Genomic DNA, 20,484 nt, shown 5'->3' with positions numbered 1-20,484 from the left:
AAAGAAAGCTCCAAAAAACAGAAAAACCATCTGTGTTTATGGATTGAAAGAAAGAACATCAAAAAATGTTGATACTACCAAAAGCCATTTATAGGGTCAATGAGAATTTAATCAAAATACCAAGGACAATCTACAAAGATCTCCAAAAAAATGATGCTAAAATTCATATGGAATCATAAGATATCCTGAATAGCTAAAGCAATCTTATACAACAAAAACAAAGCAAGAGGCATCACAACAATAAATTTCAAGACATACTACAGGGCAGTTATAATCAAAACATTATGGTACTGGCACAAAAACAGATATGTAGACCAATGGAACAAAATAGAAACTCCAGAAATCAATCCACACATCTACAACCAGCTTATCTTTGACAAAGGGGCTAAAATCAATCCTTGGAGCAAGGACAGTCTCTCCAACTAATGATTCTGAGAAAACTGGATTTCTGTGTGCCAACATATGAAATTGGACACGTAGCTTACATAAAATCCACTGGAAATGGATCAAATACTTAAAGACTTAAATCTACAACCCGATACCAACAAATTACTAGAGCATATTGGTGAAACACTGCAAGACCTTGGAATAGGCAAAGACTTTTTAGAAAATATCCCAGAAGCAAAAGTAATCCATGTCCAAACTGACAAATGGGATTACATCAAATTGAGAAGCTTCTGTACTGCCAAAGAAGCACTCAGCAAAGTGAAGAGGCAAGTGACAGAATAGGAGAAATATTTGCAAACTACACAACAGATAAAAAGTTAACATCTGGAATCTATAAAGAGCTTAAGATATTCAACAACAACAACAAAAATCTGTTAAGATATAGGCAAAGGACTTGAATAGGCATTTTCTGAGAGCAGAAGTTCAAATGACCAACAGACGCTTGAGAAAATGCTCCCTGTTACTCTTCAAATACATAAAAATAAATCTGTATTTTTTAAAAAAATAATGGCTATGATTTGTCTTTCAAAATTTAACAAATGTTGGTGAGAATGTGGAGAAAAAGAACCCTTACACAACCATTGGGAGAATGCAAATGGGTACAATCATTATAGAAACAGAAAAAATTTGAAAAAAAGAAAAAAGAATGAATGTCTAGTGGTCAAGTAGATAAAACAACCTTGTCAAACCTGCTATTTGTTAAGTGAGTAATTAAATGCAAATTATTAGCTTTTCTATGCATCATGTTTCCTACCTGTATAATGAGGATGATGTTACTATCTGATTTATAGGATTCTGAGAATTAAATTCATAATCTAATAAAATAATATAAAACTATACTTGGTATAGAGAGTGAATGTCATGATAGTCATCATCATCATCATTACTACTATCAGTGCACACCACTATAATAAACATATCTGTGCCATATTTAATTAATATGAATTTGTCCACCCAAGATAAGATCATAATCATTTTGAGAATATTTTTCCTCACTAAACCTAAAGTCCATCCTTTGATTTATTAAAGAAAGGAAGGAAGGAAGGGAGGGAGGGAGGGAGGGAGGGAGGGAAAGAAATGATTATCACACAAAGATTTCTGAGTCCAGATGCTCTCTGAGAAGAAATATTTCTAGTTTACCTAGGCATACATAACTATATATGGATTTTAAAACACTTAAAATGTCAAAATACTGCTCCAGTATGCTGTTTTCCATGATTTTAACAATCCTTGAAGTGAGCTGTTTTATAGAGGTTTATTTAGCTCACAGTCTGAAGGTTCAAGGGGTCAGCACCAGCCTGAATATGGCTCTGACTAACATTGCTCTGGTTCTTACACAGTGTAGTATCACAATGAAATGTGTAGAATAAATTGCCAGAAAGTGAGCCAGAGAGTGATTCAGGGGCCAGTCCCATTTTTTTTTTTTAACAAATTAATCTCATTATAACTAACTCAGAGTCCCATGAGAACTACAACCTTAATCTCCACTGAAGTCAGCCCCTGATGAACTAAAAAACTCCCACTAGGCTCCATTTCCCAAGTTCTCACCATCTCTCATGTGTCCACAATGAGGGCGAGGACAAATCTTGAACATTCAACCCTGGAGGACTAATATCCAGACCATAGCAAATGTTTCCCTCCACCGCGATGCTGTGGTCCTCATTTTCAAAACAAGCACCAAAGATCCCACAACTCTACTCAGTTGACCAACTCTCCCCCCTGTTCCTCACCTTCACTCCCTTCCTGGGCACCAGCTCAAACTCCTCTTCAATCCTTTTTCTTGCTTCTAAGTAGAGACGGTGGCCTCCAGGCACAAAGAAAACTCCTCTTGAAATACTTTCCATCAGGGACGCTGAGAGCCGTGTAAGCTCAGCCTGGCAGTATTTGACAGAGGCCTCTTCATTCTGCAGCAGGAACTCTTCCTTTTTCTGCTCTGTGGTTTCCTGCCAGGGAAACGTAGGTTCACACATTAGAAAGGAATGAGTAGCAGGGAAGGTCCACCTGTGATACACGTGGCAGGAGGATTTGGACGGCCTCAGAGTGGACCAGAACAAAGAGTGGACCTGCAGTCAGGAGACTTACTTCACTGTTACTTCTGGTCATTGCCTGTTTCACCTTTGCAAAGCCACGTATTTCTCATGGGGGAGAGGCCCAGGCTCAATATCTGTAAATGAGGGTCAGAAGCCCTGAACTCTGTGGTCCTTTAATAAATAATAAGATTAACAGTGGCCTGGTCACCAAGACTAACAACAGAAAGGTGAATTTTGACTGCAATTAAAATTTCCTCAGAGCATATGGATTGCTATGGCCAGAAATATGAAGTTATAAGAATAAATGCGATTAATATTTCACTAATTGTTTAGGTACATTTTGAACCAACTTTTGAACCCCTTATGGATTCTTTGATGATGGCTTAAATATGTATGAATAGGTAGAAAAATAATTTTTGTTTATACTTGAAAGTTATAATCCAACTGGGTTTCCTCATGACAAATTGAGGGCTTTTTTTTTTTTTTTGGCTTTTTAAGATCAGGTCTAGATAAATATAAAGATGAATTTTTAATGAAGGTACCTGTTGTCAATAGAATTAAGATTTTCCATAAACTTCTCTACTTTTCGTGTCCATATCCCTCATATTCCCTGGGTCTGAGAATATGATGGCTGTTACTCTCATGTTTAGATCATGATAGATAGCACAAGTTAACTTAACAATGGATCAAAATGTATCTGACTTTATCCAATTACATGAACTCTTTTTTTTAATGAACTCTTAAAAATAGTCTTTTCTAGTTGATGTCAGAAAAGGAAACCAGAGAAATTAGAAACAAGAGAAATATTTGATGCAACATAACTAGTTTAAAGATGGAGGGGTTCCCTTATTCTTTATTTGAGGACCAAACCCATTTGACACCTTCTTTCAGTCTGTCTACAATAGCAGAGGACCTAGACACCCTGACATGCATGTCTGGCAAACATAACTGTGTGATAGTTATCTGTTTAAAACCACTAAACTCATGATTTATTTTGCAGCACCAAAAAATAAATAAATAAATAAAGTGTCTGTCCTTTAGAAAAAGGCTGACCTGTAGTCCACAGAGCTCTTTCATTCTCTAGAATCAGGATGCCTTCTACTATGGTAGGGGGATGATCACAGGGTGAAAAGACAGACTTTAGGTGTCATCTAGAAAGGCTGTCGCTGGCAAGGATAGATGTTCAGATGTTTACCAAAAGGTTCTTCTGGAATTCCCCGTTGTCATCCTTGAAGGAGTGCTCCATGAAGATTTTAATAGCTTCCCTCTCACAGGCTGCGTGCAGGTCCAGCAGCTCCTGGAGCGTGTCTGTGGGGAGCACCAGTCGCTGGGCCATCTGCCTGCTGTAGTGCTCGGCTGCCTTCTGCACGGCTGCAGCATTCTCATGCTGGGCCAGAGTCGTCACTGCGTTCTCCAAGCAAGGGACGGCTCCGCTGTTGATGGTGTCTATGTACATCTCCACCAAACTGCCCAGCCCTGATTAACGCATAATTTTAGGGAATAAACAGATAGTTCACATTCATTGTTTTCACAGGGTTTATGAATCAGCATCCCAAACATCAAAACCATTCTACTTATCTTGAAGTGTTCTTTTCCTGCTCCTCCTCCTTCCCTTCTTCCTCCTTTTCTTCTCTCTTCCCCCTCTGGTTTTTTCTTCTATTCTTCCTTTCCCATCTTACTCTCTGAATCCTTCTGTGAGTTATAACATGGTTCTTGATTCTATTCACCCTTTCTACTATGGCTCACAAATTCACAAATATTCAAAATTAAATAATTGATTATAAGTAATATCACTTAGAGGTTTCTAGAAAAATACTTCTCCATTTAAATAAAGTAAAAATTTATTACATTAGGAAAATCACATAATTTGTGTGTTCTCATTCCAAATAAAATGCTAGCCCACTTATTAAAAATATCCTCTGGAGTTTAGTACCAGCCACCCAGCATGTTGTACTAAGTACGAGCTGATATTAGCATGGGGACCCTGTGACTGACCAGTCATATGTCCATGAAGCCATCCCTGTAGTGGGTTTAGGTTTAATTTTTTTAAATTTATTTTACAGGTAGAGTTTTAGACAGTGAGAGAGAGACACAGAGAGAAAGGTCTTCCTTCCATTGGTTCACTCCCCAAATGGCTGCTATGGCCAGAGCTGCGCTTATCCGTAGCCAGGAGCCAGGTGCTTCCTCCTGGTCTCCCATGCGGGTGCAGGACCCAAGGACCTGGGCCATCCTCCACTGCACTCCCAGGCCACAGCAGAAAGCTGGACAGGAAGAAGAGCAACTGGGAATATGGTGCCCATATGGGATGCCGGTGCCACAGGTGGAGGATTAACCAAGTAAGCCATGGTGCCGAACAAGTTTAATTTTTTTTTTAAACTCTTGATGAGCTTTCATTGGATTACCACCTATTGTTTATCTTCTGACTGGTTTAAATTCCTGCAACCTTTTGTGCTTCGCACTGAAAAACTCTTATCCTATAGGATTTCTCATATGCAGGTTTGTCTATAATAGTATTTTTTTACTTGCTTGCGTCATATGTGTGTTCCTTTCAAGAGATAAATAATACCTCAGTAAATCCCAACTTAGGGAAAATTTAACTAAGAAACATCATTTGTAGGTGTGGTAGGAGCATCTCCTTCTCTGTATTCCTATACAGAAACAAATGAAATGATTGACAAGCCCACAGAAGAATCACAGCTTCATCACACACTGATCTAGAGAAAGTCGTGTTTGACACAGAGGAAACTCACGATTTCCAGTGACAATGATTCCCTGTCTCAGGGTCTTGGTCTTCCCATGTGTGAAGATGTAAGAGCAGAATTTTTCTGACTGCTCCTTGAAGTTCAATTCCAGTTGATCTTCTGGCACTTTGTCCATACGGGCTAAGAGATTTTTATCATTTGTGGGCCGGTCAAAGACAAAGCACTTCCGTTCTGGAAAGAAATACCTGATACATTTTCTGGGCTTGTTGGAATTTTGAATTCTGGCATTCGTTCCTGTGGAATTATAAAAGAGAGCACTCATTGAAGAGACAGCAAACAAAGGGCTGAGGACTTCCAGGAATCTCTGTGATATGGCAGCTCCTGAGTCTGTAAATTGTCCTTTATCCAAATGTGCAAAGTAGTCATGCTAATATACACAAAGCATGGGGTATCCTTTTCTGCACGGAGATGCAATTACTCTAAAGTGGAATGAAAGGTATTCATTTCAAGAGAAGACATTTATCATGGATCCTTTTCACTTGTGGTGGGTAGAGTGACTATACTCACACGATTTTGAAGAATCAATTAATAAAACCTTTTGGAAACATATTTCTAATATTACAGTTTCATGTCAGAAATGAAATAAGAACATTAAAGTAGTGCTAGAAATAAGGATGTGACATTTTTAAAACAGCATAAGAATAGAAAACATTCAAGTCAGTCGCAAAAAATGCTTCAAAAACATGACCAAATATATGCGCACCCTTTATCACATTTATAGAGTACTTTAGCAGTAAGCTTTAAAAAAAAAGCTAATCTAAATAAAATTTGGAGACATCACTAGCTCTCAAAGTAAGTTTATATTGGAATGGACAGTAACTGAAGAGCTTCTGAGGCATACATTTTGTTAAAAAAAAACATAATAAAAGAATTAAATAAAGGGTATTGTCCCTCTAAGTGTTGTTACTTCTCTACACTTCTAAATACAAACTGTAATAAATTGATAACACTAAACTGATCACACATTACCTAAGGATGAAGATGTTGGTGTTATAAATAAGACAAAATGACTGTATTAGCGTAGGCACATAGCAGTATCCCCTCTCCCCTGTACTGCTGAAGATATAATTATGCTTCCATGAAGGATCGATCCATCAGTCAAAGGTAGTAAAACATAGCTAGTGAAACTTATTTTCAACAAAGAGGTCATTTGATTACCTTGTGATTCTTTGTTTAATAACTTCCTAGTTGATCTATTTTTCTCAGAATAGAGTAAGAGAAATGCTTGAAATTAAGTATGACAAATGTGAGTCCAAGAAGTAATAACATTTATTGCAGTTCTCATTTTTTAAAGTTTTACGGATTGGACTAAAATGGTTAATGTAACATTAAACTTTACATTTATTCATTGACTTTAAATCTCATCCTCTGAAATTTTTCAGTAATAATTGACAAAATCATGGCCATCTTTCAATCACCGGTTGTCTTTAGTTTGGTCTTCAATTTGATCTCAAATAAACATTTATTCCAAATGCTATAGGACAGTCCTGCTTGACCCCACCTTGTAACTAAATCAGCCATCCCCAGAGCACACTCTGATACCTGGAATCAGCTTCAAGGCATCCTCAAGGTACTCATCTTCTGTGATGAGCTGTCCTTTCAAGTTCAGTTCCAGGGTGAAATCCCGCACAGCCCACACAAAGTCTGGAAAGAAACTCACAAACTCTGCGGAGTCCTCTACCTCATCAGATGGGGGAGAAGATCTTGCCCTGATTAACTCTGTGAGTTCAGTAACAAAGCTGAAATCTCAGTTAAGGAAAAAACTCTACACCACAAACTCTACATCTCACTTAGAAACAACTCGGAAAAACACTTCCATTATCCCTATGTCCACTCTTAAAGAACCAGGAAAATAAGTTACATAAAAAAGAAACAACGCCAACATTCTCCTAAACTCAGTGAAATATGGAAGTTCCATTTCTAGAAGGATACTGCAGCTGCTCCAGGGCCTGGTGGTTGATGGTGCCCAGGCTGTTGTAGACAAAGGTGCTGCTCAGAAGCACGGCCAGGGCAAAGATCCAGGAGTCATTCTTAGGGTCTCCCTGGGAAATCCATTGAAACAAGAGACTTACACATCTGCTCTTCATTTACTCATCTATCATTCATTTGGTTGTTTGCTCACACTTTGGCTATATTATAACTGAATTAATTACAAATTACAAATATAATTACTAAAAAGAAATGTGGTTTTGATATACTATGACCACACTCAGTTTGTATATTCAAATAAATGAAGGACATTGTTACTGTCAAAGTATTTAAAAAAGTGCTTAAACATAGGTGTCTACTAGTAAGAATAAAAGTATCCCACTGAAAATGTTTTTCTTTTTAAACTTTTATTTAATAAATATAAATTTCCAAAGTACAGCTTTGGATTACAATGGCTTTTTCCACCCAATAACTTCTCTCCCACCCGCAACCCTCCCCTCTCCTGCTCCCTCTCCCATTCCATTCACATCAAGATTCACTTTCAATTATCTTTATATCAGAAGATCAATTTAGTATATATTAAGTAAAGATTTCAACAGTTTGCACCCACACAGAAACACAAAGTGTAAAATACTGTTTGAGTACCAGTTATAGCATAAATTCACATTGTACAACACATTAAGGACAAAGATCCTACATGGGGAGTAAGTGCACAGTGACTCCTTTTTGTTGACTTAACAAATTGACACTCTTGTTTATGGCATCAGTAATCACCCTAGGCTCTTGTCATGAGATACCAAGGCTATGGAAGCCTTTTGAGTTCACCAACTCCGATCTTATTTAGACAAGGTCATAGTCAAAGTGGAAGTTCTCTCTTCCCTTCAGAGAAAGTCACCTCCTTCTTCTTTGAAAATGTTTTTCTTGATGATTACTATAACATGGACACAAATCCTATGCAATTAAGTTCAACAACTCTTCATCAGGACAGAATTTGCATACGTTTTGAGCTTATAAAGTTCCATATGACAATCTAAGCTCCAGAGGATGATGTTATAGAGCAACAAACATGTCACTATATGAGTGTAACCAAAATGATAATCCTTCCCATGAGTGGAATCCAAATTTGACCAAGGCCAAACAAACACAACAAAGGTGAAGATATGGAGGCCTATGAATGTGAATAATTACCCTGAATTCAGAATGAGAAGGGATTCTGTGTGACTGGGATATGATGGCAGTAAATAGAAAATACCTGAGATTTGAAGAGTTCATAGATAGAAAAAGGGTTTGTAAAGATGAAGGGATCCAGCAGACAAAGAACTAACAGAGGCTAAGTTGGAACTTTTAGCTCACAGTCACATAAAGGCATTAAAAATTATCCCACTTGATGGAAGTGCTGAGTACACAGGCTGGAGTGGGAGGGGAGGCTGGAAATGAGATTCCTGTCAAGATGTAAAAGGCATTACCCTATCACAGTATGAGTCACAAAATCAGCCAGTAGTATCTCTTGTACACTTTATATTTTGTTTTGCTTTGATCCTTTAAAAAATTTAGTTACATGAATAGAAGATTCATGTAAAGCATCATTTATTAAAAATTAGCAGTCCATATTGGTTATACTTAGATAACGATCAATAGATTTAAAACTGAATTTTTAAAATTTTAAAATTTTTAAAATCTAAGTTGGTGCTTTTCTCCCATCATAAGAGAAGCCAAAGATCTATTGCTGCCTCTTTACCTTTAGACTGAGATTCATATATATAAAGAGAAAATGTTGATTGCACCTGATATTGTAAAGATAAAATGCATAAAATCACCCATTAATCATTTTGGGGTGGGGTTTAGTTCATGTTTTCAAATAAGTCAAAGAAGAATTCATCTTCAAAGCTCAGAGAATTGGATTAAAAATTTAATAATAAACAGAAGTTTTTCTAAAGGTGATTTCAACAGATTTCTTCACAGAAACCATATTTTCATTGTCACTACTTCCTACTCAACCTCCCATTTTTAGTAGATTCTGTTGATCCATAGAATAGAGCTTTCTCAGGAAACTCTACCTAACTCAAACGATTAGATCAGTTTCCCACTTTTTGTGCTGGTGCTACGCTGAACAGATTGCATTGTAGTCTCTACAACTAGGCTCTACCCATTACCTTATTTACAGTTTTACCTTTAGTACTTAGTGCGGAGTGTGGAACTGACTAGTTCATTTATAATCATTAAATTAAATAATTACTCCAGCATTAAAAATAAGAAGAATCCCTCAAAAAAAAAAAAAAAAAAGAAGAAGAAGAATCCCTCTTTATTACATATCAAAGTATTTGAGGCTTCTAAGGAAGGTTGAGAAACTGAATTTAACCTTATTGCTCGTTAATGGATTTGTGGTTTGGAGAATGTGTCAGAAAAAGTGAAGTGATGTGGCAAATAAAAATATATGAGCACAGTTGAGGGCATAGAACATTGTCTGGCTTACCTTTTTCACATCGCCCAGGCCCTCAGTGTCCAGGAGGACCAGGGTGTGGTTTGGCTTGGAGGGGTGGGGCACGCACCACATCCAGATGCCCTTGGTTTCAGATTCTATGGTGGAGCCCAGAGGGAAGCCTGAAGGGAAGAGGACAATTAAAAAACCCCGAGAGCAGGCTGACGGGGTGGCCAGGGTTATATTCATTAAACCTGTAGGAATGCAAGCGCTGGTCAAGAAATGGGTACTTTCTGAAAACAAATTTTATATGTACATAAACACTCACACACACACCCATAAATATACATAAAACTATGTGTGTATATATATATGTGTATGTGTGTGTGTGCATGACTTTTTTTTTTTTTTTTTTTTGACAGGCAGAGTTAGACAGTGAGAGAGAGAGACAAAGAGAAAGGTCTTCTTTCCGTTGGTTCACCCCCCAAATGGCAGCTACGGCCAGTGCACTGCGCTTATCCGAAGCCAGGAGCCAGGAGCCAAGAGCCAGGTCTCCCATGCGGGTGCAGGGCCCAAGCACTTGGGCCATCCTCCACTGCACTCCCGGGCCACAGCAGAGAGCTGGACTGGAAGAGGGGCAACCCAGACAGAATCTGGCGCCCCAACTGGTACTAGAACCTGGGGTCTGGTGCTACAAGCGGAGGATTAGCCTAGTGAGCCGCGGCGCAGGCCATGTGTGCATGACTTTCTCAAGAAATGCTCTTTCAAAGACTCAAACAACTCATGGTAGAGCTGGTATAAGTCTACTACCCCACGTCATTTTATCTGAGACTAAAGAGCTCTCTCACCTCCCAGCCTCTCCTAGGGCTCCATCAGTGGGAAGCCTCACAGGAGACAGGAATGCAGGCACGTGTTCCTTCTGCTTCCACCTTGCTGGGCTTCAGCGTCCCAGTGCCTCAGTCCTCTATCTCAGGTCACAGCTCCTTTCATGTGGCTCCAGCCTACGGTTCTGGTCTTGACCATGATCTGGCATCTACTCTTTGCTTGTCTCTTCAGACTATGGGGAAGATAATGCCCCCTGGACATTGTTATTGCCCTCCTGCGGTGCTCTCTGACATTACACTGTTTCTCTGTACCCCGTACATTGCATTGTAAATCCCTCCAATGAACTCTCCTCAATTATTTTTGAATTGATCGTCCATGCCCTACCACAACTTAGTCTGATACATTCCAGTTTGTATTTTTCTCACTCCCACATCTTCCCCTTCATTTTTTCTCTTTTCTCTTCTTCAAGCTAATTATGAGTCCTGTGTGGTTACCCTCAGGAGGGAGATGTAAGTGAATGGAAAGCAGCACAGAGCTGTGAGTCCTGTTGGCCCTGCTTTCCAAAGGCTGAAGCCCACAAGGGGATGGTTTGAGGTTCATGGCCAGGAACCAGTGGAAGGTTTTTCTTGTGCTCTGGGTGCTCTCTCAGAGAGGACAGAAAGCCTGAGATGTTTTAGTCTTTTCTGCATTATGGTAATAGCTGATTGCTGACTGATTAATAGAGAAAAAGTCCAACTCCCCCTTGCAGAAAGGACAAGTGTGAATGGAGAGGATTACTTTATAAAGTTTGTGGGAAAATGAAGCTAAATGGTAAGTTAGTTTATCACCAAACATGTTTAAATCCCTTCACATGTTTATTTGCAACACACAATTTCCATGAACATTTTGAGGACTCTCAGTCACATGAATTTGAAAAACATTTACCACCAAAAGTAAAATATCTTTTAGTTCTATGTTCTACAACATTTTTGAAGTGCCTTCATATAAACACACAAGCACACATACACATGCACAGTGAGTCACACTCTAAGAGAGACAAATAGTCATCTGGTTCTGCTCATGAACCTGGACTGGGAGTGATTCTCATTTTTTCCATTTTTCCTAGGATATGGCAGAGTGGTTGAGTCAGAGTTCAGATGTTTAAAGCATTTTGGAAGCACGGATTCTCTTAGTAGAGTACAGAGAATTTACAATATTGCTCTTTAAGGCTGTCTTGAGTGAACAACAAGAACAATGTTGTTGAACCTTTAAGTCTGATATCTGTCTCTTACAGTTCTAAGTTCTATCATTATTCAAAGAGTATCCTAAAAAAATATGTGATCCAAGCAAGTGAAAGTGCATTTTGCAGACTGATGATGAAAATGTCTCTAAGGAAAATTAAACTTTGTGTCTTAGGGTCAATGGAAGATTGGAAGTAAAAAGGGGAGAGGGAGAGAGAAAGCAAAAGCAGACAAGGAGGGAGGCCTAGAAGAAGGTTGGGAGAGAGTGATTGAGGGAAAAAGTGAGAGAAAGAGAGAGAGAGAGAGAGAGAGAGATGGAAAAAGATGCAAGATCTTCACAGTTTAGTAGTTTAGTCGACTAATGGTCAATCCCTAATGACACTGAGCCAGGCAGGAAGTCAGTCATTAGGGGTGAAACTATTGCATAAATTTAGAGTAGAACCAACAAATATGCGAACAAGCACATTGTCCCAGATGTCAGTAAAAGCAAAGGGACAACTGGTAGGGAAAAAGAAAAAAGAAGGCTTCATAAACCAGGAAATACAAATGGCAAATAAATATGTTAAAAGAAGCTCACACTTAATCATCATGAGATAAATAATATATAACTACACAGTCTAGAGATAAGCCCAATTTAACATTTGTCTCATGTTACTAAATTTATGCAATGTGTAGTGTTTTCCATTGCTATTAACAAACATGTAAATTGCACACAAAACTATTTAGTATTATCAGGAAAGGCTGGAGACAATTATCTCTGATGCCCCAGTTACATTCCTGGGTATCTTGTAAAGGGAAGATTTATACATATTCACCAGGATATAAATACAAGAACATTCATGACTGTCATTCATAAACAATACTAACTACAAATATTACTAATGTTCATTAACAACAAATGTATAAATAAGGTGTAGTATTCTCAATCACATAATGTAAAATAGTACAACTCAATAATTTAACAATATATATAATATCTAGAGGATTCTTGAAAGTTTTGCTGAAGGAAAGATGAGAGACACCCAAGAATAAAATCACTATAATTCCCTGTAAAAAAAAGTGTTAAAAGAAAGGCAAAAGTCTTAGAGTGTATATATATGCTGTAGAACTATTGTTAAAAAGCAAGAATGGGAAGAGTGTACATGAAAACCAAAATACTGATGAGCTCAAATGAGAGTGTAAGGGGGTATTATTTGGACCTTTTAGTTTTTGTAAAGTTTTTAATTCTTGATCCTGATTACATAGGCATTCACTTTATATTTATTAACTTTATGTACATGTGTACATTATATATTCTTCTGTATGTGTTATAGTTTACATATTGGAGAAAGTTTAATATAGAAAGAGTAGGGGAAATAATTTATTATGGCACGAAGCAAAATAGAAGGCAATGTAGCTCAATTTTGGTATTGAATATAGAGTAATTCTACTATGCATGCTTTTGAAATTTACTTTTTAAAAAGTTTTAAAATTTTATATGCTACTTGAACTAAACATACAGTTGGTGAAAAACTGATGGGAGAGGAAGAAAGAAGTAATTACTGTAGCTCACCTCATGGGCAGGTTATAATGGATGGGATCAGATAACCAGCATGTAGTTGGAGCGGTGGTTAAGATGTTATTTGGGACAACTTTATCCCATATCATAGGGCCTGGTTCAAGTTCTACCTCTGCTTCTCATCCAGTTTCTTAATAGCACATACAATGGGATGTAACAAATGGCAACTCAAGTACTCAGATGCCAGTGAATCCTGTATAGAGTTCTAAGTGCTTTTGGCCTGGTCCAGCCCCAGTTGTGAGGGCATTTGGAAATGAACCAGCAGGTGAAAGATCTCTGTCTGTTTGTGTCTCTCTGATCTTCAAATAATATAAAAAAAAATGGTAAAAATGTAAAGAAAATGAGGTTGACTGGATCTTTTAGAAGGGTTGGGGAAATCTTCATTAATGGACTAGAGAAGGAGATTTTCTGGACACATATAGTTGAGGTAAAAATTTGGAGGTGAGAAATAGAAGCTTTCTGCTTTGGAGGAGTTATGCTCTTCTTTAAGGTGACAGGGACAAGGTGTGATCAGCCTGTGTTGTCACCGGTGTCAAGTAAATGACCCTTGCCCCAGGCCCACACTCACCATGTTTCTGTCCTGCCAGGCGATTCATGAGGTAGGATTTGCCTGTACGATACAATCCCACAATGGCCACCACCACCACAGGCTGAGATATCTGGTTAAGAATCTCCAGTGCTTTAGGATTTACTTTCAGCTGCTCTTCCCAATTTTCCACTAGACAGATGGGGGTCTTCATGGTGATATTAGTTGCCATGGTAACCTGTAACCAAGAAAACTCATTTATTGGAAAACAGGATCCTGAAGTCATAGCTAGTGGTTATTCAAAGCAAAAGCATATGAACTTTCTGCCTGTGGAATGCATGTCAATTTGCTATGTCCTGTATGTCTCTAAAGGAAAAATATTTCATCATGTCAAGACCAAGGACAGATGCCTCATGTACATTGTCTTATTGTTTCTACAAGAACTCTAAAAAACTCTGCCTAGGTTCTGTTAAAATAGAACAAGACAAAGTACTAATGTCAGCACCTTAAAAACCACTACTATTTTGGGGGTAAGTAGAGGAAGATTATGATATGAAGGAAAAAGGGAGTGGTCAGAAAAGATTCTAGACATCCAAAAAAATTGTGTCTCTCATTAATTTTCAAATATTTCACGAGTACTTACTATAACTGATAGCAATTCCTGTATTAAGCAGCTCTTGCCTAGTTTGAGGAGACAATACACATAGCAATAAGGAAAAGAAAGCAGGTTAAATAATGGTAAGCTCTCAGAAGAAAATATGCAAAGATCAGGAATAGGGGTGGTTGGGATTGAATTTATATTTTGAGTAATCAGGGAAGAAATCCCTGAGAAAATCTCCCAGTGATTTGGATTCCAGACCTCGATGAGGTCCGGTGCAGTGACTGGTGTGAACTGAGCAGGAGGGATGGAGGAGGATCCTGTAAGAAGGCAGAAAGATGAATTCTGCAGCTCTTCTCAAAACAGGCCCTGGCAGAGGTCTGGAGTAACCCGACAAATACCGGGGACCAGGAATTTCTGTAACTGAAATAAACAGATACCTGACTGTCAGAGATGGGGAAGAGATACAGGAGCCAGGGTGTCTGGGATCTACCCAGCTCTGACAGAATCCCTCATCCTAGTGAAGGGAGAGATTCTGACAGAACCCCTCATCTTGTCAGGCTTCAGGAACCCAGAGCTGTCCCGGGATGTCACAGCACAGACGCTGCTCTTGGACTGCCAAGGTGCAACCCCAGGGTTCAAACTCTAGGGTTCATTGCCTGGAAATGGACTTCACCTTTGTAAGCATAGACTTTCTAATCAGTGTTACAGGAAAGCGAAAATGATTGCCCGATTCATTCATGTGATGCTGAGAAAAACAATCTCAGTGCAGGTATTTTTAAATTTTCAGGGATAATATTTTCCTTCTACAGTAAGCAAGTTAAAATTATTAATATATTCCAATTTGATTTTTAAGATGAAAATTATCAGGATATCTGTTAAAAAATCACCAATTTATTTTCTAAGAACCTTTAATTACAATTCTTTTTTTGTAGGTAGATGGGAGCAGAATTTGGGGAGTGAAATCTGAGCTATTCATTGCTGTGCACAAAAGAAAATGAACTATAGGATTGTTTTAAACTCAGAGTAAAGATTTTAATAGTTTTGGGAAGAAACAGATTAATTTACGATGGTTTTAGTTTCTTCAATGCAAAATATTCCGAGATACACAAAAACAAGTATTAGATTCTCTCTCTCTCTTTTTTTAAATTGTGACTGACTGATAACCCAAAGCAGAGCCTCCTCAAGGGAGCCTGAATGTGAGTCGCAGTCCCAGAAAGGGCTTGTCTGTTATATATAGGGGAGTGCGATCCGTCCCTCAAGTTCCCCTCAGGACCTTCACTGCAGCCTATGGCGGAAGCCCCAGGAGGAGCAGCGCATGCTGGGAACACAGGTGAAGCACTCTGCTTCCAGTCAGGCAAAGATGCACAGCCGCAGGGCGACAGCGCCCGAGGTCTCAGAGCCATCCTCTCCGTGCCCGTGCCCACCACCAGAGCCAAGCCTAAGCTGGAATTCCTGGCTATCTTTGTCCAGAAGGGAAGGGGAGGGGAGGGGAGGGGAGGGGAGGGGAGGGGAGGGGTCCAGACGCCAAGCACTGCTGCGCACTTACCTGGCCAGGGTGCAGACTCACCTCTTGCTCTCTGCTTCTGGTCTGGCTCCTTTCGTTCAGGAGATGAAAATAAAGCGCACCTGACCTTTCAACTGAGGGCCATTTAGGAAAACCGAAACTGAAGCCACACCTATTAAGTGTGGAAAGTATTCCACAGGAAACATGCTTGTAGAAGGTAGCTCCAGGGAGGTCCAGGCTGCCCACCAGTTTCTGAACCTCTGCCCCTGCTTCTCCCAGCTGGAGCCCCTGTGTCTGTGTCCAAACGGCCTCCCTTCACTCAGACAACAGCATCCTTGCCACATCTCTGGTGGCCACCGCAGGCACCGCCTGGGTTACACCGCACACTCCTGGGCTAGCTGACTGCCCCGGAGAAGAGGTCCAGGGGCTTGCCCAAGGCCTGGCAGGGACAAGCGCTGTGTCCTCTGAGATGCAATCCGGAAATGCTTGGCAAGGGGCCGCTGGAGGGGGCGCCCACCCTGGCTGCTGCTGGGAGTTGCTGAGGAGACACAGGCAAGCACCCTGTGTTCCAGGCAGGCCTCAGAAAGGGCCCCTTCACACCTCCCAGGCCCTGGGAGGGTGGCTCAGGTAAGCTGAAGAATGTGTCTCAGTTTTCCCTGGGAGCGCCCACTCCGGACCTTCTAGGTTCCCACTGAAAAGAACAATCCTTAACATTCCTTAGATGTCACAGCGTTCACATAATCAAAGGTGACAGACTTCAGTGTTTGAGGTGGGCAGAGGGGAGCTGTCCATCAATACTGTGTCAGAGGGGACAGCAGCACCCAACCCAGGAGTGAGTGGAGGCCAAAAGGCCGCACACTGGGAGGCGCAGGGCAACACACCATCTGAACTATTTTTATGTGAATAATTCCTCTGTGCCCAGAGACCCCTAACATGACAGTGCCTTGCCCATTGCTGATGCTGTGTTTAACATGTGTCTAAGAATAAATGGAACAGTTGAAAAGAAATCTTAAGGGGCCGGACTGTGGCGCAGCGGGTTAATGCCCTGGCCTGAAGCGCCGGCATCCCATATGGGCACTGGTTCAAGACCCGGCTACTTCACTTCCAATCCAGCTCTCTGCTATGGCCTGAGTAGAAGATGGCCCAAGTCTTTGGGCTCCTGCACTCATGTGGGACACCCAGAAGAAGCTCCTGGCTCCTGGCTTTGGATCGGCACAGCTCTGGCCATTGCGGCTAACTGGGGAGTGAACCATCAGATGGAAGACCTCTCTCTCTCTCTCCTCTCTCTATGTAACTCTTTCAAATAAATAAATCTTTAAAAAAAAAAGAATTCCTAAATAAACAAGAATTACCTAGAAATTATTAATGAAATCAATGATTTTTGTTTACATGAAATCTCTCTCATGTTATACATCTGCATTTTAATAATTATAAAATAATTTATATTCATGAATAGAAATTCATAATTAACTGTAATTGATGAAAAACATTGACTCATAAATAGGATATCAATACCATTAATACTATTAAATTTGAAGTATCTTCATACACACATATTATAAGCATTTATAAATGTTTCTATTTATAAATATATTCCTTAGAAATAGTTAAATCACTGGTCATCAACATTTCTAAATTAATTCACAGCAGTAGATTTACTTAACCTGGAATGGAGTAGGATGGTAGATGGAAAGCTCTGTTACTAGTAAACATTGACAAAAGCATTCAATTGTCCCTGGAACTATGTTCTGGTTGCCTGAGATAAACAATAGATATAATTAGAAGACAGCTGATTTCTGGGTATCAACTCCATTTTAAAGAAACCTTGCTTGCTTTCACTTTCCATTTCATTTGAGAGAAGATGAAGTTTGCATCTGAGTCCTGAAATGGATACCAGAATTTGCTTTCATGCAAAACCTGCCAATGACTTTAGTTGTTATCCTTTGCATAAATACTCAGCTTCCTGGCTGAGAAGGTGAGCTGAGAAAAAAGAAAAGCCTGCCCATTTTAGCTGCAGTCATTGCAGACATTTGAGACGTGAATGAGTAGATGGCAGCCATCTCTGTCTTTGTCTGCCTGGGTGTCCCTCTTTGTCTCATAGTCACTCAAAAATATAAGATTATGAACTTTAAAATTTCTGGTAGACAATTTTAAAAGAAACAGCGAGAAGAAGGGACTCTGAACTGAACCTGAAGAGTAAAAGGAACTATTCTGTCATTTGGGTAGGTGGGATGTAGAAGGGGCCAGTTCACCAAGTGTTACACAGGATCGGTTAGACCTTTTATTCTAATCCATAATCATTTTCAGCAAGTATGCTCTTTGCTCCTCCCAGGGACCATTAGGTACACAAGTGCCTCATGAGGCAGGGCTCCGGCTCCATCTACAACAGTGACATCTGACAGCTGAAGGGCACTGTCATGAGCACGCGACTGCCTCTCCCTGATTAAAAGGCAGATTTCATCAGTTCCCGCAATTTGCACAACTTAGAGAGGGCTTCATATTCAAGTATCCACATAAATAATCTTCCATTTAAAAATGTACTTTCATCACAGAGAAATTAATGACTATAGTTACATTTGTAACTACAATTTGCTGGATTATAAACTCTGCTTAGAAGAACTCCCACTCTCCAACTCCCACCTATCAGGGGACTCTTTCAATCTATTCTCGGGTCATCTGCAGCATCCTTGGAGGAAATTTGTGTAACTACTCTAAATTTTGTGTCCACAATGTGTATCCCAGGGAAGCCAGAGCTCACAACAGGATACCAATGTGTCCCTCCAGATAGGGACACTTGTGGGTATTTGTGCAGCACAGGGGACAAATCTGTTGGAATGTGTGGAAACATTCTGTGGAAAAATCTCCCAAGCAGCAGACCTGTATTATTTTAAGGAGAAAAGTTCTTAGTTTCCCTTGTTCATCTGTATTTTCCATTTACTTTTTTAAACCATTACTTATAAAATTGAATGCATTAAAAGGATCATGTTACATATTGAAAAAACAATTTCAGATCATTCATTATGCCAGCCAATAAATGACTAAGGAATAAGCTGTTGAAAACTCATAATTTCAGATTGGAGCTGTGGCATATGGGTAAAGCCTCCGCCTGCAGTATCACATCCTAGATGGGTGCCAGTTCGAGTCCCAGGTGCTCCACTTCCAATCCAGCTCTCTGCAATGGCCTGGGAAAGCAGTAGAAGATGGCCCAAGCGCATGGGCCCCTGCATCCACGTGGTCCTGGCTCTGACTCAACCCAGCTCTTGCTGTTGCAGTCATTTGGGGAGTGAACCAGTAAATGGAAGACCTCTCTCTATCTGTCTTACTGCCTCCCTCCCTCCCTCCTTCTCTCTGCTTCTGCCTCTCTGTAACTCTACCTTTTTTTTTTTTAACTTTCATTTAATGAATATAAATTTCCAAAGTACAGCTTATGGATTACAATGGCTTCTATCTTGCAAATCAATAAAATTTTAAAAATAAACTGATAGTTTCTGCTCATCCATATGACAAGGACCCTTAAGCCAACAGGAAAGTAGTACAAAGAAATGATCATGTGACATCCTTCCAGAGGTAGGGAAACAGATGGCTTGGGTTTCCTGCAGGTCAAGTTGGGAGAAAATGTTGTCCTCCATCTCCCTCTACTCAGTCACATTCTGCAATCCACTGAAGCTGACCAATTTGTTCAAGCTCGTACTGAAAAACAAGACTTGCTGTTACTTTTGATTCTAGACTCTTCCTCAGATTTACTGAGTATTTGACTGCATATCTAAGGAGTTATGTTTCAAGAACAGCATGTGAAAGTTCAAAGCTTAGCAGGACATCTGGACTAGCAGTTAAGATGCCAGTTAAGACCCTGTCTCATATTGGAGTGCCTGGCTTTGATACCCAGCTCTAACTCCTGTTCCTGGCTTCCTTCTAATGCTGATATGGGAGGCAGCACTGCTGAGTCACGTGGTGTGGTGTGTATAAGATGAAATGTTACTTGTAATATTCAACCACCAAACAGATCTCAGATCATCATGCTAAGTGAAGTAAGCCATACCCAGAAACACAAAAATCACATATTATCTCTTACTTGTGAAAATAAAAAGTATAAACATGGTGTGGATGCTATATCATTACAGATAGAATTATAAATATTGCTTCACTGAATTATGCCATGTAAATGGAAATACACCCTTCTTTCCCCAGGTTAAAAAAAAAAAAGAGAAACTAGTTCCAGGAAGCATCATACACCCTACAGGAACCTGGGAATGTATTTGAATCATACTTAGGTCGGCTTCTGTGGAAACATCCACACAATGAGACACATTCTTCAGCTTACCTGAGCCACCCTCACAGGGCTGCGCAGGTCAAGGGGCCCTTTCTGAGGTCTGCCTGGAGCCCCGGGTGCTTGCCTGTGTCTCCTCAGCAATCCCCAGCAGCCGCCAGAGTAGGCGCCCCCACAAGGGCTCCATGCCAGGTGCTTCCTGTTTGGATCTCAGGAGGATGAACTGCTTTTCCTTGCAGGCCCCTGTGCAAGCCCCTGACCTGCAGGGAGGTCAGCTTGCCCAGGAGTGTGCGTGTTACCCAGGCAGTGTCTGTGGTGGCCATTAGAGGCAGAGGCTGCTCTTGTCTGATTGAAGGGTGCCGGAATGGACAGAGGGACAGGGGCTCCATCTAGGAT

At 40.1% G+C, this 20,484-nt stretch overlaps 2 protein-coding genes across 8 annotated transcripts in view; one reads left to right on the top strand and one right to left on the bottom strand.

Moving 5' to 3' along the window:
- LOC100346985 (guanylate-binding protein 7) overlaps positions 1-20,484 on the bottom strand; it is a 178,907-nt gene that overhangs the window by 40,867 nt on the left and 117,556 nt on the right. The window contains exons 1-8 of one of the 6 annotated variants that reach the window (XM_070078102.1): positions 15,864-16,108; positions 13,759-13,954; positions 9,642-9,769; positions 7,172-7,281; positions 6,782-6,978; positions 5,228-5,473; positions 3,673-3,953; positions 2,178-2,390 (exon numbers count right to left, since the gene is read on the bottom strand). The exons of 2 other annotated variants lie outside the window; for them this stretch is intronic. In XM_070078102.1, the coding sequence (XP_069934203.1) occupies positions 2,178-2,390; positions 3,673-3,953; positions 5,228-5,473; positions 6,782-6,978; positions 7,172-7,281; positions 9,642-9,769; positions 13,759-13,948 (1,365 nt within the window). In that variant the 5' untranslated portion in view covers positions 13,949-13,954; positions 15,864-16,108. Of the gene's footprint in view, positions 1-2,177; positions 2,391-3,672; positions 3,954-5,227; positions 5,474-6,781; positions 6,979-7,171; positions 7,282-9,641; positions 9,770-13,758; positions 13,955-15,863; positions 16,109-20,484 lie in introns of those variants that run through there. 3 more of the 6 variants (XM_070078098.1, XM_070078100.1, XM_070078099.1) reach the window with 3 other exon arrangements.
- Positions 1-20,484, top strand: part of LOC100347754 (guanylate-binding protein 3) — a 216,319-nt gene that overhangs the window by 146,064 nt on the left and 49,771 nt on the right. The window lies entirely within an intron of this gene.

This window comes from Oryctolagus cuniculus, chromosome 7, assembly GCF_964237555.1.
Source record: "Oryctolagus cuniculus chromosome 7, mOryCun1.1, whole genome shotgun sequence".
NCBI classification, from domain to species: Eukaryota; Metazoa; Chordata; class Mammalia; order Lagomorpha; family Leporidae; genus Oryctolagus; species Oryctolagus cuniculus.
This window is presented reverse-complemented; position numbering and strand designations above follow the sequence as displayed.